At 46.6% G+C, this 24,490-nt stretch overlaps 1 protein-coding gene across 1 annotated transcript in view; it reads right to left on the reverse strand.

The window, feature by feature from the left end:
- CHD2 (chromodomain helicase DNA binding protein 2) overlaps nt 1-24,490 on the reverse strand; it is a 56,209-nt gene that overhangs the window by 10,534 nt on the left and 21,185 nt on the right. The window contains exons 5-26 of the mRNA XM_009887628.1: nt 19,506-19,567; nt 18,038-18,145; nt 17,554-17,703; nt 15,890-16,023; nt 14,995-15,220; nt 14,137-14,237; nt 13,460-13,507; nt 13,127-13,302; nt 12,338-12,462; nt 11,461-11,677; nt 10,729-10,818; nt 9,713-9,903; nt 8,494-8,682; nt 7,852-8,014; nt 7,310-7,462; nt 6,746-6,817; nt 5,420-5,569; nt 4,650-4,798; nt 4,023-4,119; nt 3,179-3,271; nt 2,525-2,698; nt 1,375-1,550 (exon numbers count right to left, since the gene is read on the reverse strand). Coding sequence (XP_009885930.1) covers nt 1,375-1,550; nt 2,525-2,698; nt 3,179-3,271; nt 4,023-4,119; nt 4,650-4,798; nt 5,420-5,569; nt 6,746-6,817; nt 7,310-7,462; nt 7,852-8,014; nt 8,494-8,682; nt 9,713-9,903; nt 10,729-10,818; nt 11,461-11,677; nt 12,338-12,462; nt 13,127-13,302; nt 13,460-13,507; nt 14,137-14,237; nt 14,995-15,220; nt 15,890-16,023; nt 17,554-17,703; nt 18,038-18,145; nt 19,506-19,567 — 3,044 coding nt within the window. The remainder of the gene's footprint in view (nt 1-1,374; nt 1,551-2,524; nt 2,699-3,178; nt 3,272-4,022; nt 4,120-4,649; nt 4,799-5,419; nt 5,570-6,745; nt 6,818-7,309; nt 7,463-7,851; nt 8,015-8,493; nt 8,683-9,712; nt 9,904-10,728; nt 10,819-11,460; nt 11,678-12,337; nt 12,463-13,126; nt 13,303-13,459; nt 13,508-14,136; nt 14,238-14,994; nt 15,221-15,889; nt 16,024-17,553; nt 17,704-18,037; nt 18,146-19,505; nt 19,568-24,490) is intronic.

A 24,490-nucleotide genomic window follows, 5' to 3' on the forward strand; every position in this document is an offset into this window, starting at 1 on the left:
ATCAAGCTTGCATTCCAGACTGATTCGCTAAGCATCACTCAGGACTGGGGATCCTAATCCATTAGCCCCCATGAAGAGTTTTGTGACCTTGGCTGGAGAAGAACACAACATTATTATGAATGTTGGATGTTTCACAGATGAGGGGGAATAAGAGAAACAAGGAGTCATAACTGTAGTTTAAAAAAAATAATTGAAAGAAAGCATTGGCTCACACCATGTTGGTAATTATTAACTTCATTTTTCCAAGAAGAAAAGAGTCATTAAATCAATGTCATTGGTAATTTTAACGCTCAGGCTCTAAGTCTAACAACCCATCACAGAAGAGCCAAATGTGGTGCAATCCATCACAGAGGTTTGCAGACAAGGATTGCTATTTATTTTTATGTCTTATTTTTATTGTGAAAATCACTGCCATGGCTAACACACAACTTCAGGGCAAGAGTCAGACACTGTTGCTGCAATTGAGCAGTGCCTTGTGCTGGGAGTAGACCCAATGGCTTTAACTACAGATTATTTTTAAAATGAGTTAATTTTTTCCCTTTCTTTTCTTCATCTCGTGCTCTTTCAGCCTCTTTCTGCTACATCACAATACCTAAACAGCTGCAACACCTCACAACACCTCCTTTCTTCTCTATGACTTCAGGGCTGGATTTGGGGCAGCTACCACAACCTGAAATGTTTGCCCATCTCCTGTTTACAAACACATCAACTCAGAGAGAGACAGTCAAGGAAAACTCACAACCTCCTCTTTTCCATCTTTGGCTGAACCTCTGGGCAGAGCCATAAAACAAAGATCTCTGGGAAAGGCTCAAGAGTTAGAAGATATGAAGAGAAAATAACGCTCTGGAATTCAGCCCCCAGCTGCCTTCAGGGACACAGTGCAGAAGAGGATACGCAACTGCTGGCATCAACGGGACCAGTGCTTCTCATGGGGTCATTTTGCCAGAGCTTGCCTTTCACTTAAAGCTTAAATCAGCAGGACTACTGCCAGAATAATGTCAGGAAGGCCACAGTCCTTGGTTTCTCCAGCTCTGTATCTCACGGCAACTAAGACCTCACGTGTAATATGGAATTAGCTCAATCCACTTGTCCTGGGAAGGGCAGTTACAAGGATTAATTTTAGGAAGGTACCAGCTTCACTGCAGCCTGACTTAAGACAATCCAGTCCATTTTGCACAGACCTGAATATTAAGGTCAACAGGTGGGAGCAAACTGAATTTTACAAAGATGCAGTAGCTGGCCAAATGAACCGGCTCCACTTAACCCACTGATGTGCTTACAGGTGAACACCTCCTGGATGAATTTGAGGTTTTCTCCACCTGCATAGGATTTCTATCTTTATTCTCTGAACTGTCTCCTGGGCTCATCACTGACCTCCTGATTTCAGCATCAGTAAATCCTTCCACGGTATCTTTTCGAACACTTCGAGGCCGTCCCCTGCGCTTTGGTCTCTTCTCGTCATCAGTATCATCAGTTTCGCTTTCTGATCCAGATGACCTCTGAAGCCTTCTCTTGGTTTCTGCATCTGATTCACTGTCATTTGTCTGAGCCTGTATGTACCAGAAAAACAGCAGTACACTTAACAACTGGTAATCTGCCAACTTTTACTGTCCCTCCCATGCACGGGCGCTATTTCACATTCAGACTGTAAAACACCTTGGCATCTCTTCCTGAAGATGCAGCCCACATAACCAACCCAGAGAGGCTTTGCGCCCTTGCAGTTTCGAGCTAGCTAAGGCTCTGGTGGTTATCCTCCCTTTACAGCCTTCCACCCAACAGTTTCACAATGGCATTTTGATTTACTAAGGTATAAGATAACATTAAAACACATTGATTATCATAGTTTTGTGCCACAGTCCCTTCGGCTGTTTTGAAAACCACGACACCTCAGAAATTAATCTGGAATTATCCGATTCAAACTCGATGATCTTTAAGGTCCCTTCCAACCTAAATCATTCTATGATTCTATGAAATTATCCTTCTCTCTAGTTTTCATTTTAATGTTTTTCCCCAGCTTATGCCAGAGAATATTTCATAACCCCTCAAAGTCCTGTATCCCAGCAGAGTTTCCTTGCACAGTTTGCTTTCTGTTGAATTAGAGTAGATCGTATCACCTAAAAAAAGATTTGAGATTTTGCCATCTCTTTTGCCTGCAAGAGTCACATTTTGGCAAGAGCAGCCCAGGGAGCTAGAGAGCCCAAGGGAAAAATATAGCCAGAAAACGGCATAAACTGCAGTAAAATCTGCACATTTTGCCCTGTGCTCACTACAGGTTCTCTTTATTTTGTCTGCTAAGACAAGATGAGTCGTACCTAATCCAATATGGGCCCTCACACTGTATGTCAAACCACAGGCACAATGCATGATGCCAAAAAGAGGGCAGTGTGCTGCTACCTCTGTGCTTTACTCCTAACCAACTTCGGAGGAGGCAAAGCAGCACTCAGATGGCAAGAAGACTTCCCTTGAGTGTTGCCTTTGCCAGCTCTAGCCTCCTGCCCTCTCAGGTCCTCAAGATGGGCCGTACCTTTTTAGTCGAGCTCCGGATTCGAGGCAACATGTAGATTTCCTCCAGTTCTTTCTGTCTTTCTTCCTCCTCCACCTTTTTCCTCTGCTCCTCTGGGATGATATCATCCCAGTCCTTCTGGGACCGCTCGTCCAGCTCGGTCTCTTCCTCCTCCATGGTTGCAAAGTTGGCCACCTTTCATAAGCAAAGGAACGCTTTTAGAAATTCCCTCCCCTGGCAGGAATACCCCAGAGCTGTCTGCTAAGCCTCAACTCCTTCCCCATAGGAATTCTGCCAGCATTTCCATAACTATTTTATAATTGATCCCTATGTCACTACATTCCTGGTTCCTTGCCACGTCTTTGGGCTAACAGCTTTTGAGAAAGTACGTGCAGTTTAAGAAGTACTGCTGAGCCTCTGTAAGTTATCGGTTTTGTTTCCAAATTTGGTAAATTCTGCATTTTATTCACAGCCTTCAAAACCACTTACTTGGAATGAACTTAAGGTCTACTTATCTCCCCAGTTACCAAACCCAGACAACCCTTCAGCAAACTGCTTTGTACAGGTCATCTCTCACCAGGTCTGATTTGTCCTCTTTGTTACTGACCTCACCACGGTGGCAAGAGGTGGGAAGCCACATTCCCGCATGCCACCACAGAGCCTGCGGGTCCGTACCTTGAACTGGGAGAGGAGCTCGTCGGTGGCACTGGTGGACACTTCATTTTCTCGTGTTTCAGCCAAACGCAAAATCTCGTCGATGTCCATCTCCTACCAGTCAAAAAGAGAGAGTGATAAAGCGGAGGGTGCCGACCACAGCGGGAAATAAGAGGCTTTGAGAACGGACTCGTGGGGTGCAATAGCTAAACACACGCTGTGCTGACATGAGCTAAATAAAGTGCAAATATCCGCAGGGTGTCATCACTGAGGGCAGGGATGAACTATCTCAAGTGGTACAAAAGAGTATAAATAAGGGTGATAGGACCGAAGAAAAAGAACATCAAGGCTGAGCAACAGGGAAAAATTCCAGACAATGAGATGTATTAACTTTGGACTGTTTCCCTCAGGGGAAACTCTGCTACTTGGGCCATTAAGAGCACTCAATACTAAACTGTCAAGAAACACTGCGCTGAAGCAGGAGAGAGAGACCTATTCGACTTCACTGTCCTGACTCCTGTCTCTCTATGAGAACAACCAAAAAAGGATGCTGAAGAAGGGCTCAGAGGAGGCGGGGAGAGGAGCTTTCAGCAGGCTGCGCTATAACTAGCTAATGAATCCTCAGGAGCCAAGGGACTCTCTCGGTGACCATTACTATTTAACCCCCGACAACAAGGCTCTCCTCTACCCCCTCATCCCCCAACCCCAGAGCTCTCGTCCTTCAGCTTCTCTGGACTCACGTGTGCTCTATGCACCGAGCGCTCTCAGGCACAAGGCAAGTACAAAGAGGGAGCGCAGACACAAGATCCCCCATGCAGACCTGCAGAGGACTACAAACAGCTATGTGATTTCAATTTCAAACTACCTGAGGCTCTGACTCTTCCCCTTCAAGCTCCTTGAAGAGATCTTCAGCTCCAAACTTCAGAATAGCTGTCAGCTCCTCTTTGTTGAAAGGGTTTGAGCTGCAAGAACAAATGAGAAGGAAAACGTGTTTTGAGCTGTTAAGTCAGCACTGCTACAGCACAAAACCATACCAAAGTTTTTACTGATAAAGAAAGAAGTAAGTTTTCTACTCAGCAATATAAAAATCCTTTTTATTCAGTCCCTCATCTCGTTCCTGCTCTAGCACAGACAACTACTGTAAAGGGAAAAACCTCCATCTACTGGGGGGAAATGGGGAGACTCTGAGGTCACTGCCAAATTGCAGCTGTTCCATGACCACCACCAGGTTCCCCCAAACCAGGGTGATCTCTGGGAGGAAGACAAAGAAGGAAAAGCAAGGACTGCATTAAAACTAGTTTACTATTTCTGGTCATCTTTATCTGTTGTGTCTAAATTAATTGTTGCATAAGCCAAATCAGTGGAAGCTGCCATTATTTATTAGCCTTCTGCCCTGTATCCTACCAAATAAATACTGGGAAACACCAGCAGGCGAAGCTGGTTATGCCACATGTTGTACCAGACATTTCTGCCTCCTGACACAATCACTTACTTGGATCGCCCAGAGTTGTTGTCCAGCACAGTCCGGCCAGTGGTGTCCATACGTTGGATCACCAAATGATCCAGCACCATTTTCTTCTTGGCCCTCTCAATGATCTCCTCCTCTACCGTACCCTTTGTGACCAGGCGGTAAATATTCACCTGAAGGGCAAAAAATGAACAGAGCTATTTCCTGGACCAGAACATGCTCTGCCGTCACAGCGATGTATCGCTCGGTTGTTCTGCAGGAGACCAGTCTGCTGACATGGTCTCTTCGTGCACAGATGTGTCTTTTTAGAATAAAAACACGCACATTCTTTTATATCTCAGGGGGACGAGTTAAAATCAGGCTGGCTAACACAGATCTTGTGTGTCTAAGCACAGAATAAAAACCTTCTGAAACAATCACTTTAAATCCAAACTAGCATCAAACTTTTCACATATCTAATAAAACCCTAGTAAAGGTGGATGTTCTACTTTCTAAGTTTTTCAGGACAAGAAAGAACAGAGTCCATAGGCTGAGAAGTGTGATATCACCAGTTGGGTTCTTGGTTTCGAACAATACCAGAACCCAAAGCCAACAGAAAGACCTGCCGTCTGGCAAATTTGGGCTGATTTTTTACTTCCTGGCTTTTAAATGAGCTTCCCTTGGGTTGGCAGTACTCTCTGAAGTCACGACTGGGGGCAAAAAGACTGCATTTTCAGAAGCTCTGATGAGGTGGGAGCTCGTTTAGATGCACACGCTGAAGCCACTGAGAAAATGACCCAGGTAACTCTTCTGACCTGCTTCTTTTGTCCAATCCGGTGAGCCCGAGCCTGAGCCTGAAGATCATTTTGAGGGTTCCAGTCCGAGTCAAAGATAACGACAGTATCAGCAGAGGCCAAATTAATTCCCAGCCCTCCAGCTCGCGTTGACAACAAGAAACAGAAGTCCTGGGGGTGGGGAAGGAAAGGCATCCATGAGTTAGCCAGCCCGTAACTGTGGATGTAAAATAGCAATCACTTCAAAGCTATGCAAGGAAACGGAGGGAGGGGTCTCGCAATCGTGCTTCTTAAAGCAGAAGGAGGATTTCCTTCCCCCACATCCTGCTCGAGCAGGCTAAGTGCTGGTCTTTAAGCTGAGGCACAAGGTGAGGCGGTGCTGGCAGGGGTGAAAGGTGTGCTATTCCAGAAAGGGCCCGGCATGCATCGTTATGGGAGAGCAAAACAAACAGCACAGGGCAAGGACACCTTGGAGTCGCTTTTGAAGGTCAGACCACGCTGCGCGCCAGACTCCTAGAAAGGCAGCAGGCAAACACGTACTTTTTTTGTTGCCTGAAGCCTGCTGGGGGTGAGATCAGCAGCTAACAGACCGTTTGAGTCACCGCACAAGGGCACGGGGTGCCAGGTTAGAGCCAAGATGCCTGAGCCCTCGTGGATGCCCCCAGGAGGGGGGAAAGGGCAGCTTCTATGGGCGTTCTTGCTCCTTTCCATCCCGCGTTGCTGTCTCCTCCTCACTTTTATTTGTCAACTTTCTGACAATCATGAAGCACCTAACTGTATCTCCTCTGTCAGCCAAGAATCCCCCTCCAGTCCAGGCTTCTGGAGTGAGGAAAGGTATTTCTCACAGCTGGGCGGATTGTGGCACACAACAAGTGCCTTGCACCGGTCACTGTGAGTCAGCGAGCCCAGACAAGAGCTTTGAGATGCCCTCTCCTATTACGCTGGAGATTTTCACCTCCAACACCAGACCCCACCGCCTGCCGACACCATAATCCCCCTTCTGCCTCTGTCATTTCATATCCAAAACCAGTTTAAGACTGGAAGAATCATTTAGCAACTGCCTCATTCCCCAGACAACGGGGAGAGAATTGCTAAATCCTGGCTCTTCCCAACCTCTTCGGGACTTGCAGCCCCGTTCTTTGGATGGGGGAGATTTAAAATAAGCAATATGGCTAGTTGCAAAACCTGCTATATCTGTGTCTTTAAAAGTATCTGCGGTCCTGTAAAAAGAACGGGACTCAACTAATCCTCTCTTGGCAGTCAGAACCTGAGACTCAGCCATAAACGCCCGCTGCTCGGGCAGCCCACCCGGACCCTCCTGCGGCAGGACATCCCCAGCTGCGGTACCTCAGAGCCGTCAGCGTTGAAGTGGTCCAGCGCCTGCTTTCGGATCTCCCCTTTGATCGAGCCGTCCAAGCGCTGGAAAAATCAACAATAAGGATAAAAGAAAGAAGGTAAAGGAGCCCTGAGGAACTTCTGCATCCAAGTCCCCTTCCCCGCCTGGAGCATTTAATCATTAAAAATAACCGCCAATTAAAAATAACTGCACTGCCTTAGCGTGCTGCGTCGCGAGGGCAGAAGAGGGGTATGCTCAGGCAGCAGTCACACAGCGGGTGACACCGCAGCTCCCGTTACAGGCTCCCAGCCAGGGTCTCTGTGTTCACTGCCCTCTCCTCAGGGTTTATCACAGGACACAGCCCAAACGCCTGTCAGAGGCGGCGTTTTGCAGAGATGAGGCCACACTGAAACGAAGGGACTTCCCAGTTCCCTCCAGTGTATTTCAGTAAGCGCAACCTGTAATCCCAGCCACCCATCTCTGGGAAGCTCGGTGACCCCCATTGCCCAGGCTCTCTCTGCATTTTCTTGAATTTTCAAGTAAACCCCACTGTTTTCCATGCTGATGTTTCTCACCTGAAAAGGGTAGTGTTTGATAGTCAGGTACTCTGCCAAGATGTCCAGCATCCTCACCATCTGGGAGAAGATCAGCACTCTGTTGCCTCTCTCCCGCAGCCTGGTCAGCAGCTTGTCCAAGAGAATTAGCTTTCCACTGCTCCTGATCAGAGACTGAAGAAGTAACCGTCATTCCAGCTGATGCTTTCCAACCTTACCCTTACGTGCACTACACAGAGACATGCACAGATCTGTTTTTTTGGGGGTCACGCTTCTCCCATACGTCTCTCATCAAATCATCTGGATTTACAGAGCAGAGGCCACACACAAAATGAATCATCCGAGACAGATCTTACATCGCATGCACCTCCCACTCGAGGTGGCCACAAAACACTGCCTACAGTGGAAGCAGAGGGCTGGAGATTCAAGTGGCTTCGCTGTGAGGACTATTTCTAATGGAGAAGCTGCAGAAGCTAAAGCTTCACCGGATCTTAACTTGGTGGGAGGACAGAAGAAAAGAGGAAAGTTAAGGAAAAAAGGTGGTAACCAAAGACACTGCCCACCTGCAGCGTCTCAAGGCCATTCTCTCTCTCATTTTCCTCAGGAGGTTTGATAAGGTAGCAGTGGTTGCAACACTTTTTCAACTCCATCACAATGTTCAGGAAACCAGATGTACTCCCCCTTGTTCCCTTTGAAAGAGCTTTGTAGTTTCTTGTCAAAATCCACCTGCAGGCAGGAAAACAAAAAGTCCGGATCATTCCACAGTGCGGACTGGGCATGCTGGAGCCTGGGAGGAATAAAACCTTCAGGGACATCTTGTTCAGGCATCAGTCTGCTCCCCTCCCTCCCCCTCTCTTCACTTCTACAGGATACTGCTGTTTCCTCACTAGAAAACCTGATGTTACTTTCCTCTTGACATCATTACAGTTTAACGTGAAACAGCACCACAATTTTGTGAGGTGCTTTACTCCCCCCCAAAAAAACCCACTGTGCCTGTCCTGCAACTGTATCACACTAAAAAAGCATCTCCAGACTACTACAGAGGAAAAAATACCACAAGACCTTACCTCAGATCCCTACCCATGAAGCCCCTGCTGCTGCAGGTGATGGCTGTCACACTGCATTCTGAAGGACAACATATTCCCAAGACACACAGAAAGATGAGCCCATTTCTACTGGTACTCACAGTAACTTAAGTGACTCACTTGTAATACTGTTTCTGCAAAGCAGACATTTCCACACGGAGGATCTGCTCCACTTTGGCCGGCAAAGACTTCTCCACGTCCTTCTTCACTCTGCGTAGGAGAAATGGCTCCAGGACTTTATGAAGGCTCTGGTAGCCATTCTCTCTACCTTTTCCGTGATCCTCTTCAAAATCCTCCCAGAACTCAAATCTAGCAACAGAAATGAGGAGCAGAGAGGGTTCAGAATACCTCTTGTCTTATCGGACCAAACATCATCTACCGGATACGCTCCCGCTGCACAACAAGACAGGAGATCATCAATTTGATGGAGATAGAGTGGAAGATAAAAGGTTCACTATGCCCTGGCAAACTAAACGGACTGTGGTAAAGCTAGAAGCTCTCTGGGCTTAGGTGCCCTCTTAACATCTCATCTTTGAGCTCCGCACTGATTCCCAAATCACAAAACCCAAAATCCCAAGTTTCCCAGTGTTCTGCTCTGCTCTCTCCCGCTGGCGTTTACCTTGCAGCAGTTTCTGAACTTTCCACGGTACTTTTCCCTACGCAGGGCTTGGACAACTGGACTATGTATTACGCTGCCCTGAAGGCTTTTTTAGATTGCTTCTTCCTCCAACAGATGCTTTGAAATGCAGATATCTGCTCCTCTCCTCCACTTGGGAGACCTCAAATGTTTCCTTCACTCTTTCTGTGATCCAGCAAAAAGAATTTGGGCAACAGCTCTTTTTTTGCAGTCAAACACAATTTTGGTGAGTTTTGGGGCTTGCTTGTCTTAGCCCATTTTGTTTTAAAGAAAACAAAATATTTGTTATAATGCAGACACGCGAACAATCGGCTAGACAGCACCATCCTTGAGCAATACTCTCAGAGACTGCCATAAAATGGTTGGCAAGGGTGGCTAAACCACAATGTACTGGAAACCTCAGAAATGGTCGAGATGATTGCTTAAAACAAGTTTAGCTTTTTAGAGATGGCTCTAAGACAGCAGACAGATTTGAAAGACATGTATTAGGTTTCCCCATTCAGTTTGCTGCCAGAAATACTCCTTGCATTAAGTCATTTAACTCTGATTTTCCCCCACCGATGTTTGTTCCCCTTTCATTGCTCTAACCCCACTGAGTTTAATTCAGAAATTTAATTCAGGGATTTCTGCGCTCCCTCGAGTCTATCTAATGGACAAGAATGGACACGGAGCTATTTTGTGAAGGACCAAAAGGAGACCTACTTCTCTGGCATGATGAAATGCAGCAGGGACCAGAGCTCCTTGAGTGAATTTTGAAGCGGGGTGCCGGTGATCAGCAGCCTGTGGTTGGACTTGAAATCAATCAAAGTTTTGTACAGCAAAGAGTCATCATTTTTCAACCGATGAGCTTCATCCACGCCTAGAAAGGCCCAGTTAATACTTCCCAAAACAGCCTGGAGGAAAAGAAGAGGAAAAAAAAAAAAAAACAGGTCCCGAGGAGATGCTGGGTCAGACAAGCCCCACCACTTTTCTCCATGGCCAGAACGCACTGCAACTGGGTGTCCTGCCCCAGCCCTGGACTAGTTTTGCCTCCTCCAAAAAGGAAAGGTGAAAAATCAGTCACGCTGTATAGCACTCCTGCCATATCTGAATAGTCTTTCAGCAAGTCTACCTATCTTAATCCACCTTTGCGTTATCCAGAAAGCACAGTCGTCCTCCAGCCCCCTCCTCCTCCCTTTCTCCATGCCCTGGGGCCCTGCTGCAGCACTAGCCCCTCTGGAGCAGCAGGAGGAGAGCAGGCAAACAAGCCAATAAAGTTAAGGTAACCCGGGAGTTTTGATTATTATTTTCTTTTTGGCATTAGTATTAAGGTCTTTGTTTTCTGCTAGGACTCAGTGATGCACTGATGGGGCTGATGAGCACTTCCTAAGCAGACAGATTTTTCCTATGTCTAAAAATCCAGATGTTGTTAATACTGTGGCTAGCAGTTCAGTGTTACGTTTTGTCCTCTTAACTAGCCTAAATTAAACCAGGTAAAATCCAGCTACTGCCCTGCCTGGTGTCTGACAAGTAAAAAGAATAACACAAGCGTGCTGTACAAGACACTATAAGCTGTGTCCCACGTTCCCTCTTGCATTACTGGCAAGCAAAAGAGAATAGTAGCCATATGTTCTCCATCACCACAGAGGAAAGAGGTGAAACCCACTAGATGGGGGCTGGCTACACCCTTTGCAAGCGAGAGAAAGTCTAAATAAAAACATCCTTGGACCATTACTCACCTTATCCTTCAGGAGAATCTCATACGTTGTGATAAGTGCATTGAATTTCAACCTTTTGGACTGAGAGTGGATCCACTCATATTCACGTATCTGTGGGAGGAGACAAATGTTAACTTCTACCAACGTTACCGAAAGGAAAGAGTTAACAATCATTATTTAGGTGTAGATACAGCTGGAGATTCCAGCCAATTCCAAACCCCCGTTGTTCAAGGTGTTATTCGATGAGCTCCGGATGCCCAAGGAGCAGCTTGTTTTAGTGCACAGATGGTTCAACTGCCCTTGCGCAGGTAACAAAATAAGGTCAAACAACTCGCTGTTGTGACATTACCCTCATCTGCCAAATGAATGCATCATCTCACTACTGACACCACTAGACTCACAACATTTGGGTGCTTCGTCGTCCGAATAATTGAGAACGCAGGAGGCAAGCACCTTTACACTGCTATACTCCTTACTGCAGCATGTTTCAGCCCAGCGCAGCAGTGGTTTCCAGCCCCTCTGAGGGAAGCCAGTAGCCCTGGGCTCACTCTAAGAGGGCCAATAAGGTAGAAAAGCCCCTGCAGTAGTGAATTATACCCAAGTGCTCGGGTACACCAGGTCTAGCTGCCTGCGGTACTGCAGTACTGCCCGTCAGCCTCTCCGAAATGTGTGTCCCACACGCCACACAGGAGCTACTGCGTTGCACCCAGTATTTCTACCCAACCCCACACCTTTTGCTTTCTGATTACACACCATGTTCCTGCTCATGAGGTCTCCGATGTAAACCACCACATTGATCTCGGGCGCCCACACTTCAAACTCTCTCTGCCACGAGGTGAGAGTGGACAGGGGCACCACCACCAGGAAAGGGCCGTACAGCTGGTGCTGATGGAAGAGGTACGACAGGAATGATATTGTCTGAATCGTCTTGCCCAGGCCCATCTCATCAGCCAGGATCACGCTGTTGTTCCTGAGTAAGAAGAGAACAAGCATAAATCCTATCTGAGTGCACGTTTCCGCCACTGCTAGTTTACTGTGCACCGGCACGAACAGCAATCTGCGACAGGGACAGAAAGGAGGGAGCGCAAAAACATTCATCTGAACACTTCCACGTGGATCCCAGGGACATCCAGGCTGTACATGGCACAATAACTTGCAAAAAGGAACAGATGAGAATCACTCCAAACTGGCAAGCAAGGACGAAGGCAAAGGGAGAGGGGAGTCAGTGGCCTAATTTTAGAGGGACATTTCTCAAACACTTCAACGAGTGTGTAAGCATGCCGAACCAGAAACCTTTTTTTTCACTTAGGGCAATGGAAAATTAGGGCCGATATGTTGTAGGCTCACACAACAGCCAAGTCCAGCATGTGAACAGGCCCAGACAGGGAAAATGCTTTTTGTTTTTGCACAAGGTTTCCTAAGTTCACGTTCTATCTAATTTCTGCTTGCATTGCCTGCAATGCAGCTGGGCGTGATAACATTTGAAATCCTTCAAGCCACTGACGCAGGCTGGGTGAACACCTCACCTGAAAAGAGGGCCAGATCCTACTGGGAGAAAAATCAGGAGACATAAACCAAACGTGGCTCACTTGCAGTATTGACCAGAGAACCACGTAGCACCTATACGTACTTGCACCACGAGTGAGCGAGCCAGTTGAGGCCCTCCAGCTGGTAATCTCGCAGCTCCAGGTTCTCACCGCCAATGTAAGAAGGCTGTTTCTTCAAGGCAACGAACCTCGGTCTCTGCTTCAATACCTGGAAAAGAAGATGCTATAAGCCCACTGAAGAAAAAGACAGAGTAAGGTTGACAATTCAGCAATGAACGTGTATGTGTTCATTGGTTAAAGTCCGTCCACATTTTCCTCGCCAGTGCTTGTGTCTGCAGTTCCGATAACCACTCCACAGTGTTGTTTCACCTGCTGTCCTCTGGTTCTAATGACCAGAGCTGTGAGTCCCCTGTGAGTCAAGAGTGCAGCAAGCTGTACATAATGAACACTAGATGGAACAAGATCCACTTTCTTTTTTGTCCTCTTGTTTTTTCTCCCATTATCTCCGTCCCTCTCCTCCGCTACATCAGCATCTTGCAGCTTTTCTCTTTCCCAGGTGCGCTGTTTTTTCATCCAACTGATATTAAAACCTTGCATTTCTAAAGCAGCTCCTTGGCAGGATTAATTAAGCCTCCCACTCCCCAGGGGGACACAACGTTCTCTTTGTGCACAGAGTAAACGAAACCAAAAGGAGATTCACATCTCTGCCTAAAGTACAATACAAGAAGAGTAAACAACCATTCAAAACACTAGTGGGAGGGTGGGAAAATGTTCTCTGAAATTTATCCTGACAAAACTTCACATTCCCACCGTTTGCGTCATCACCCAACCTGAAGAAACCCAGCGACGGGAGAGAAGCGAAGCAAGCCAACCTTGCAGTCCCGTGTAGGAATCGTTTTGGAGTTGTTACGGTTGTTGAAGCTGTCAATGCAGTGCTGAAATTTCTTGCTTATCAGAGCCTCATCTTCCCAGCTGCACTCAGCGTAGGGCAGCCCCATCCACTTACACAGGTACTCGGGGTCATTCGAGGAAGTTTTGCGACTGTTTGCTGCAAAATATACAAAAAAGCCCAAACTTCAGCAACTGTGGTTCCGCAGCTGAACTACAAGTGTGGTTCACAGGGGCAGTCTGAACCACCCACAGAACCACAAGACAGGTCTCAGCCGGTAGGAAAAGTTTAGAGGGACCAAAAAATGCTCCTTTACCTGGGAAATCTGAATGTCCTGTCGTCGCAGACTTACTGGTCTTCACAGCTGTGTTTGGAGAGAGAAGGGAAGGAAGGGTTTGGAGCGCAGGCAGCCAGCAGAGGGAGCAGGGCAGGCAGGCTGTCACTGCCACCCCCGACTTTCTTACAGGAATCATATGGAAATAGGTTAAACAGCTCTCCAAGCCAGTTCCCAAAGCAACTGGATGCTGGCGTCTCTGATTGACGTGACTGTGATATTACTGAAGCGTTTGGTAAGTCCTGGTTTTATTTTTAATAAGTAATCATGAAAATCTAATCCCTGAGCTGCCTTGCAGCCTAACCACATCTTCAACCGTGTCACAGAAAAGCCAGGCCTCTACTGCTGCTTTGGATGCAAACACCTTGCATCCAAAAGGCTGAAATCAAAGAACTTCAAATTCCCTTGGAAACTAGTGTATTACCCCATACTCCAGGCAAGGAGATTGATCGATTTGTATTGATTGTTAACTACAAGTCTGTAAACCTGGATTGCTACTGCTCAAATCCCTGAATTTCACACACTCAAATACATTTAACACCAGGTTTTTTTCTCCAGAGATACTGGAGGACAGGGAAGAAGAGAGAGCGACACACTCATTCTGCTGTCATTAGAGGTTAAAGTTCCCACATCTTTACAAAAGCGTTGGGTTCACTTACCAATTACTCTCTCCACAATTTGGTACTGTTTGTTCAGCTCTGAAGCTAGTTCTTGTTGGCAGTTGAAATATTCTACATCTTCAGGTGATACCTTGCCCAGCCTAGATGCAAAAAATAATAATAATAATAAAAAAAAAACACTCTAATGCTTCTGTCATAATGCTCATGGAAGCCACATATAGAAATTCTACTTTATATGGTTCTTCTATATAGTTCTGTCATTCAGACAAGTCACTGAAGCAGACTACTGCTTATATGACGTTTCTTAAAACTTCATATAATTAAGTCATTACTGAGAAGCAAACGTCATAGATGTTCATACTGTCTCCCTGTTAAATGACGTGTTATTCCGCTGCAAGAATCAGTCTCAAAACCAGAATCAAATAGAGATGGAAGCTGCTACTCCAGCTTTATCACTCTGGAAACACACCGTAGCTCCCCTCATAGTTCCCGGGGAGGTCGGACATAAACTGATGCAAAAACTTGCATACAGACAAGCCCATAATTAACAAGGGTTAATAAGGCTGCAAGCCCTCATGTCATCTCCCGGGCCAAGTGATTCTGTGCATCATTTATTTGTTGACAGCTATCCCAATTCTTAAGTCTGGGAAGTGGCGATACTGTGGATTTCATGCCTCTTCCTCTCTCTTTCAACACCATGGCTACAGACATCACCTCCACAAGGGGGGATGTTCATCAGTAGGCAGAGAGAGATGTGAGTCTTGCACACGGAAAACAGTTGCTTTGGATGAAACATGCTTTGCAAGAAGAAATCAAATGTCTTCAGTCATGACTCTGCAAACCTCTGGCTAAAAAAGATTTGCCCAAGACCAAATCACTGGTTGAAGTAAAGCATACCATTGCTTGATCTCCTCCTCTTTTTTCTTGAAGTTTTCTAGCTTTTTCAGGCCCTTCACTTTCTGCTGCTGCAGGGACTCTTCACTCTCCCACGTGCTATGGATGTACGACCAGCCTTTCCATTTGATCAGGTACTGAACTTCTCCCTCATCTTTTTCAGGATCAAAGTCTGCACTTGGGTTGCCATTGGCTTCAGTTGCATACACTGTGGTGGAAGCACCAGTGGCTGCAAAAGAAATCAGGCTGCAGTTGGTACCTTTGTTATCAAGCACTGGACATGAACTGCATTAGAGCAGAAAGTTATTTTTCTAATACGTCTTTTGTGACAGCACAAAGAATATCCTACAGATTCTGCAACCCAATAAGACAGGCACACAAAAGTTTCCCATACAACAGAATCTTTTTAAATCTCTGTCGTAAATGCCTTTTCTTTAAGTGTAATTCAAAGATCTCTTGAAAATGTTCACGACCGTTCAGTTTTACAAAAACACTTTTGTAAGGCTATGAGAACAAAACATTGGCTTTATTTCCATTATGACTTTGCCAATGGAGCTATGAAAACCGACTCTACTGGAGAAAGTATTTTATATTTCAAAGAGAAAAGCAAGAATTGCAGAACAATGACTGCATCTTTAAAACGTGTGCACGCTGTCAGAAAGCTGCTAAGCACACAAACTTGACATTTTAGGTTTTTCAATACTAAATTCAATTTCAATACTAAATTACTAAAAAGCTGCTAGAAGACATAAATAAGAGGCATAGAGGAAAGGGTGAAGAGCACTGAAACAACCCTTGGCCCCACTCTGAAGTTGCAAAAGCATCGCACCAGCTCAAGAGAAACTGTGAGCGCACGTGATTGACATCAGAAATAAAGGTTTTTTCCAGAACTACGCACCTCCTTTTTTTCCAAGCCTGATGTCCAAGACTTTCTCAATAGTTTCACTGTTGTCTTGTTGTTCATCAGCTCCTTCCCCAGTCATCTCTATCAGGTCATCAGAATCCGTCTCAAAATCATCATCCTCTTTGTAACTGAACAAGATCAAAACCAAACTGATAAAAAGCCCTTGATTCTCCCCAGTCCAGAAACACACAGAATGGCATAGACTGGAGCAAGCCTTCTCCAGCATCTATCCTGTGGTTCAGTGCACGTTCAGCACATGCATGTCTTAAGTCAGCCATTCAGCATTTTTCCCCCGAGACACTCAGACAGCTACACTTTATCAGACTAATACTCTATCTTGTCCATATAGTTTTTCTGACCGTGGTTGTCCTGGTCTGAGTGACGCAGGACTAATTTCTCTTCTAGTGCTTGGGAAAACTGCACTTTTAGAAGACTCTAGTGTCTGAATTGGTGAAAATATTTACTTTATAGCCAGCTATGGTGTGTGGGTTTCAAGGTCCCAGTGGTTTAGAGCCTATCCAGGTGTGGGGATGGGGAGGAGTGAGACCCGGGCACTCGACCCAAGCTGGCCAACAGGATTATTTCATACCGTGAACATCACATTCAATATAAATTAGAAAGTTTGCTAAGGATTTTTCTGTCTATGCTGAGAACTTCTTGCCCTGGTGCCGGATCCCTGAGCCCTTCCCTTCCTCCCGAAGCCGTAGCAGTGGCAGTGTCCCACATTTGCTGTCCCCTGCTGGGTGGGAGTGCACAGCTTCCTACCAGTATAATTGGCTAAGTATAATCCCTGTATATTTTATATTGGTATCAGTATCAATATTAGTTCTTTAGTATTATTAATGTTAATTATTTAGTTTTATTCTATTAAATCTGTTTCAGCCCTCAGGTTTCCTTGTTTTTTTCCCTGATTCCCCTTCCCGGGTGGGGAGCGTTCATCAGGTCATAGAATAATTGTCTAAACGACAATAAATTGTTGTGGGTTGCCCCAAACCATAACAATGGTCAACACCGGATGCCTCACAAGGAGCTGGTACAATCCCTGCAGGAGGAGCAAGCCATCAACAGAGAAAGTCTCCTCTATCTGGTGAAAGATTATTTTATGTTTAACAACGGAGGTTGCAGAGCATCAGGAGGTTGCATGGGTGCCTACACTGCCCTCAGAACTACCCTTCTCATCTTTGATGAACATTTAACCACCAGTCTTTATTAGGACTGCCAAAAGGCGAGAAGATATATTGGGGAATGGCTAATGCTTTACCTCCACCAGGTCTCAACGCTCTGACCCAAGGCATTACTGATCAGCCACTCTCAAGACAATTGGTCCAGCCTAGCACGGCTCATTTTACTCATTTTAATCTATTATTTGTAATTCTTAGTCTCATCTGAGAGCACTTTAGAAACATTACGCAAACCTCCTCACATTTCTCGAGGAGGTAAATATTCCCTCCTTTACAGATGGCAAAACAAGGTAAAGAGAAGTCAGATGTTTGCAGCATGAACCTGTCAAAAGAACCTCATCTCGGTCAACGGGTGGACATCTGCAGGGCAGAGGAGAGTCTCTCTGCAGGATCATGCAGGGAGTCAGGGCCCGCTGGTGCTCCCTCTTTCCCAGCGAGCCAGCTCTCATCATCAAGCAACCCCACACTTCTTGATACCTGACGTTTTTGGCTGCCCTTCGTCGAGTTTGTCTCTTGGGGGTCTCATCATCTTCGTCGTCATCGTCATCTTCGGACGAGTCCGGTCTCTTTCTCTTCTTCCCACGCTGGGGTTTGTGAGGCTTTTTAACACTGGTTTTGGCCACTGTTCTGAAATGAGAATTAATAGAAAGCCATAATACAGTGTGTTTTACATAAACATCCATTTTAGAAATGCCTTTAAGAAAGCACGAATCTCAACTATTAGACTCCTGGGGATTTAGTCTGCTCTAACTACCATGGAAACCACTGCATCACTCACCAGAGCATGAAATGGGCAGACAAGAGCGTAAGTAGGTCCTAGGTTTACCAGGTCGTAAACAAGGGTAATATTGCAGAAAAAAACAACCCTTCTTTAGCAACAAATAGAGATTACCTCTCCACCCAGCACAGGCAGAAAAGACATATGCAGAAAAAGAGACCGACTGAACCAAGCACTCCTTACCTCCTCTGGCCAGGTCTTCTTGCTTTAATTTTCTTCGGTTCAGGTTCACTCTCTCCACTGGTGCCTTGCTCCCCTCCATCTTCATCCTCTTCTTCACCAGAAATCTCTCTTTTCCATTTATTTCTACGGTCAGAAATGTAGGTCACGAAAGGTAATCATATTCCAACACAAATACTAGGCTAAAGCAGATATCCAAGCCATCTAGGTTAATACTAGTGGGGTATAATTACGAGAAAGAGTTCAAAACCGGACTCTTGGTTGTTCAGTGCAATGCATGGGGGATTTTATGGTGTGATCATCTGCTTTTAGGAAGAGGCATCCAGTCACCGAGGTTTTAGTTCACGTTGGGGCACTATATCTTGAGTGAGAGTGGCTCTTAACACACTCATACTACAACAGTGCTCATGGCAGAGCTGTACTTCTTGCAACTGGGTAGGTAAGTGCTTTGATTTATTTATTTTACTTTCCACATCTGCATTTCTGAAATGAGCTGGAAAAAAGCCTTAAGAGTGCTCGCTTTCACTTACGGAGTATAAGCCACAACATACACAGTTACACGATCTCCTTGTAGCCCTGAAAATGGAGCAAGAAGTCTCCTGCCATCTAAATTCAGGCAATTGAACTTTCCAAGCGTGAAGCCAAATCACATCATACCGTTAGTGGAAGGAAGCACGTTCTCTGTGGGCAATTCAGAGCAAAGCTGCAGCTCCAAAATGCCCTTTGAAGGACTCTCTCCTCTCCCTAAGGGGATGTCGAGAGTCCACAGGGATTATTTCCCTTTGCCGAGGAGAGGTCCATACCACAGTCCTCCCTGCACTTTATTATGTTCCCTCCTGCGCTGATGTGTACAACTAAATAAAAAATTAAGACAAGAAACAGGAGAAAAGGAGCAGGATCATGTGGCTGTGTTTAAGTTTTCTCCAGTTCCCTTCAGCTCACTTTAGTATCTGGAGAAACTAAAAGGTACTTTTTAGATAGAAAAAGGCAGTAAAATAGGACTGTAAGTGAACTTAGTGATGGTGATCAGACATCCAAAATATCCTTTTAATGGAAGTTCTTTTGTTTTAGCAGAGGGTTATAGAAGATAAAAGAGGATAACAATTTGGCATTTTATTCTCTATTAGAGGAGCAGGGATTAAACTATTTTAAGTATCTCTGAAGGAGAACAAGTAACCTGATGGAGAAGTGAAAGACTGACAACAGAAAGTGAACCTGACTTGTTCAGATCCTGTCACAGGCAATGTGGGAAAATATAAACAAAAGAAAAAGTTGGTAAATTGCATCATCTGTAGATCCCCATTCATCCTTCAATTTCAGTCATCCAAAGCATTATTACTGGAAATATTAAATAATTTCTTTTCCAAGCTCTCCATGTTGACAATGCCTATCGAACAATCCAGTACTATTATTCTGAAAAATAAACCAAGACAAAGTACCGCCATTCAAAACCCTTTCCCTAGAAACTTACGGTTTTTTCATTTGCTTCTGGCCTCTTCTTTTTGGGCTCTCATTTTCAGATTCGCTACTTGCCTTTAATTGAAAAGAGAGAAAATCAGGTTGTAGACTTCACTCCGGACTGTCTCCTCAAGGATGCAACTGAAACGCATGCACGCGGTGCGGGCTCGGACACGGCCCCACTGCTCTCTCACAGGATGCTTTGGTGCGACGGGGCTGCCAAAGAGCAGCTACCCGGCACCCTTCCCTCTACGCCGCCTCGGCTGTGCTCAAAGAAGGTAATTCTCTGCAGAAAGGTTGGAGAGATCTACTATAACATCTGCCCCGGAGTCCCTGAGGTCGGGATGCGCAAGGCTGCGACCCCTCAGCATCAACCTCCGACACCTGGAGATGCTGTCTCGGCAGTGGCCGGGCAGACCCGCAGTGTACCCCATGGATGACAAAACCACGGGGGGAATTTAACCCACCAAACCTCGCGCCGTCCCAGCGCCGGAGGCAAAAAGCACCTTAGAGCGAGCTCAGCTGCCGCCCCCTCTGCCTCTGTTGCACGGTGGGCATCGCTCCCGCCTGGCGCTCAAGAACCTGGCGGCAGCGTGACTTTGGGGTTCCCAAAGAGGATTTCCAGGGGCTGCCGCAGCGCTGAGGCGCAGCTCTTGCACGTGGCTTCTAACCCAAAGTGCAGAGCCTGAAGGTACAGCCATACGTGCCATTTTCAGCAAGAACCCCGCAATATTTGGGGGCGTTCAGGCTTAGTTTCTGCGACTGCAGAAACTTTTGCAGCCACACACACGCATCGCGATCTCTGCCTTCATTCGAGAAACTTCCTACAAGGAAGGAAATTCTTACAAAGAGACAATATTCTCATCACAAGAGTGTGGTTGCTTTCCTGTTTGTATGTTACTCCCACAGCAAAAGTCACTGAGGACCCGACTGGGTCAGAGCCATGTCCTGCTGCTTTCCTTCCTCCTAATCCTCCAGTCTCCACTGGTGAAGTCTCTCTGGCTAAATATATCTAGGGATATTCTAACTACTTGCTGTAATATTTTAATAGTGGGCGCCACCAACTCCCACAGACCAAGATAGCTAAAAAAAAAACCCCAATCTTTAGGCTGGTTGTACACAACTCCATTTTCGTAAAAACAGATTACCACACAAATAACACCCCTCAACCAACAGATGACTTCGCCTTACACACTTGCCCCAGAAAACACATATCAGCAGGGAGAAAACTGAAGAAACCGATGTGAGATTTCTACAGGAGTATTAAAATGACAGACAAAGCCTCCCAAGATTGCTCGCTCTACACACTTATCGGAAATCTTCCACTTCATACTGCTTTTTGCCGCAGTATTCAGCTTTAGCTCTAGGTAACATCTGTCCATCACCACGGGTACCTCAGTTTGCATCTCCTGGTACACCCACCACCTTCTCCTGGATACAGCTAGAGAAGCTTACAACCCAGAGCTGTTCGCATAAGAATTTTGTGACATGATGTGAGCTGCAACATGAAAAAGCCGAGGCTCTGGAGAGCCGTGGCCCACTCCTCTGCTTGCTTTCTGCATCCTTTATTTCCATTCTACAGCTTCCCTTCCACCCACAGAAATGTCCTTCTTGCTTGCATCAGCTTTTCCATTAAAACATACTGAAATACTGGATGCCGTGTCAGACCAAGAGCTTTGCTGAATTTCACTGTGGTTTGGTGGCAGATTTACACGTCACACGATAACACCTTTTGCACCATATCTTACTACGAACGCGTGTTCATCCACCTGTTTCATGGCCCTACGCGAAATCCCTGTCTCATAGACCAAGCATCCAGGAAACAAGTGACTGGCAAACACCACGGAGAGCCCTACCTACCCTTGCAACGCAAGCCAAGCATTCCACAGATTTCAATTTCGACACAGCCAAGTTTAAAAGTCCTCAGTTCTCTTCTTCTCTTTTAACCTCTTACCCACTTTCTGAAGCGTGCTGCTTTGCCATTCCAATTTTGGCACGTTTTTCGGGAGCTGTCCCTCAACACACGTTTACTTTGCGCTGTCTTTTGGCAAACCACAAGCAGAGAGAGGTGGAGTTTTCTTCTGCTCTGGGTCAGAGAAGATCAGATTTGGAGAAAACCAAGTACGACCTTTGGCTCTTTGAAACTATCTCTACTTCTTTTTGGCCAAAATTCCATTTTTCAAATTTCTACTGTCCGCTTTCCTAACACCGCTGGTCTTCCTCTGCTCTGTCACGGTCTCTACAAAGCCAACGCTCATCTCTTAACGACTCGTCTTTTCCTCACCTCTTTCCTCCTTGAAAAATTTAACTTGTGACTGCAATTCAGCTGCCTTCAGTTACATTTTTCAAAGACACCATTGTCTTTTTTGGATGCGTGTCAAGCCCAGCTCTATCTCCTCTGACACAGCCAGTCCCTAGCCTGAGTCATCTGCCTGCCTTGTGCTCCCACATCCTCCCTACCCGAGCGCTGGGAATTGCCGTGCCCGCAGCCCCGCGCAGCCACCGGTGACTCAGCCTCTCCTCCCGCTCCCTCGCCCACCACCGACCCGTGTCTCCTCCTCACCAACTCCTCCTGGCATCCTAACCCCGGGGTGCCAGGCTCCGCGGAGCCCCTGCCTGAAAGCTGCTTTCTACCATTTTATATATAAATAATAATATTAAAAAAAAAAAAAAGCATAAACACATTTTAGCAACCTCTTAATCCCGCTTAAATCCACATTTCAGGACGCTGCTGCAAAACTCTACGCTGATTTGCACAAATCAGCCCAAGGGGGAGATTTGCCCCTCTGCCCTGGGATCTGCAGCACAAACCCAGCTTGTGCTTGTATCGCCCCGTTACCGACATCAACCCACAGGCTCCGGCTGGTGGAAAACTCAGTTAAAGAAGTGCAGATGATAACCAGAGAGTTGGGAGCACGCCAGCTCCAGAGCGTGCATCCGAGGTCCCGTCTGCGCTCCAGCCTGCCACCCACCGCCATCAGGAAGCGGACCGGTTGGGAAATCGCATGCAACTTCCAGTTTTAATAACATCACCTCCCTGAATGACACAAGCTAAGGTGACAAAATCCATCTCCAGTCCCTACCGAGGTTTTTGTCAGCCCAGCACGACATGCCGGGTGCACGGGTGCGCGCTCCTCGCGCTCAGAGCCCACGTATCAGCGCTGGCGAAACTCTACTGGGTTCAGGCTGCCCCTCTGGGATGCCGCTGCCAAGGAGAAAGATGACTTGCCTTCCCTTGTTCGCCTTTCTCCTACCAAACACTATAAACGTGCCCAACTTATTCCGGAACCACTACTTCCAACTGGACTAGGAACTGGCCTCTTACAATTTGCTTTCCCCGCCTTCAGCTGGAGGGATCAGCCTTCCCTCTCTGTGCCTCACCGACACCTCCCTTCTAATTTATTCTTTCTTTCTCTCCCAGCACTTCAAATGCTTTTACTAGATTAAAATATGCTGTATTTTGCCCTGGAGCAGTGCTGTACAAAACAAAACGATGCTGCATACGTAGCACCAAGTAGGGCAACACAGCAGCAGCTTTAAAGTTCTGGTCCTACAGGTTGTCCACCAGCATCCTCACTGCTGGCCCACGACAGGAGAAGCGGAGACCAAAGGCCACTGGCACGGTCCAGGTGAGTCTTTTGAGCTCATGCTGTCTACTAGGAGAGATGAAGACTTGCTTAGAAGCAAGAAATATTTCAGACTAAAGTCAAAGTGAGGATTTGCTCGTTTCAGGCTTAACAGAGGCCGAGGGCTAGTGCTCCGGAAAAGCTGGAGAACCTCAGCTCACCGGGTTAGTTTTCTTATGTCTGCTGAACGTCTCTCTCCCAGCAATACCAGCAGCATTTGAACTTTCAACAAAGACATGAGGCAGAGCATTAATGAAAATGCAAATGAGCAGAGTATTTTTTTCCATAATAAAACCAACTGTATTTTGGGAACACCTCTGGTGCGTGACTTGTGGCCTCCCTCTTGCAGAACAGATGCACCGTGCCATTTATTACTAACTCCAATCTCAAACCGTCCTTTTTATAGCAAAAAGATTGCGTCTACTTTGGGCACGTTTATTTCTCGACTGCCCCAGAATACTCTACAAGGCACCTGGCTCTGCACGTCTCACTTCCCCTGACCGAAACCTGAAGCTGATTTATTAACTGCAAAGAAAACGCACGGGCAAGTACTGTTTTTACTAAAAAAACTCATGTGTGCTCTTATTCCTGGAGACAGCTCTAGTCCTCCGAGCAGCTCTGTACTCCTATGCAAAACTGCGTTTTCGCTTCCTGATCCTCCAGCCCACGCTCGGTATTGATCACACGTTATCACCCTCTCCGACGGCAGCTCCGAGACCTACACCGTGCGTGCCTGGTGACCTCCGGGCAATTTCCAGAAGGCAAATCATTTCTAACACAGAAATAACCCTGCCCAAACTGCCGGTCTCAGAGGATAGACTAGTGATTGAAGAGCGCCCCAAAAAAGAACTGAACGACCTCCACCTACGCGCCATCTCCCCCGAGCGGGGTGAGTCACGGGGCAGCACGCGGGGAGGTGCGATGGCTGCTTCTCGTCCTGCGCTCTGAGCCTGCCACGCTGCCCGGGCGACGCTGTTTGCTAACACGGCAGAAAAGCGTTAGGGAAGAAGGCAATTAAAAGCTCCTAGACACTGTGCTGGAAGTCCCAAGCAGCAAGCGACAAGAGCAGGTCACTGGCGACAGGATTAACCCTGTAAAGGTAAAAAGCAATCTTAAGAGGTGTCAAGTGCCTTGGGGTTTCTGCCAGCTCCAGCAGCAGTAAGGAGTGCTCAGCACCACGCAGGCTCGAGCTACGCTATTTCCTCCCTCTCGGTGTTTAGGTCTTCCAAAAGCAAGACTTTCCATCTCCTCCTGCTCTTCGCGAGGCCCCAGCACTGTGCTCCTGACATGTCACACCCTCCATCGGACTCTGCTGCAGATGGGAGTTGCCCTACGGGGACCAGTCGGTGTGGCTTTGGGGAGGCTGGGGGGG

The sequence above is a fragment of the Charadrius vociferus genome, unplaced genomic scaffold, assembly GCF_000708025.1.
Source record: "Charadrius vociferus isolate BGI_N301 unplaced genomic scaffold, ASM70802v2 scaffold190, whole genome shotgun sequence".
NCBI classification, from domain to species: domain Eukaryota; kingdom Metazoa; phylum Chordata; class Aves; order Charadriiformes; family Charadriidae; genus Charadrius; species Charadrius vociferus.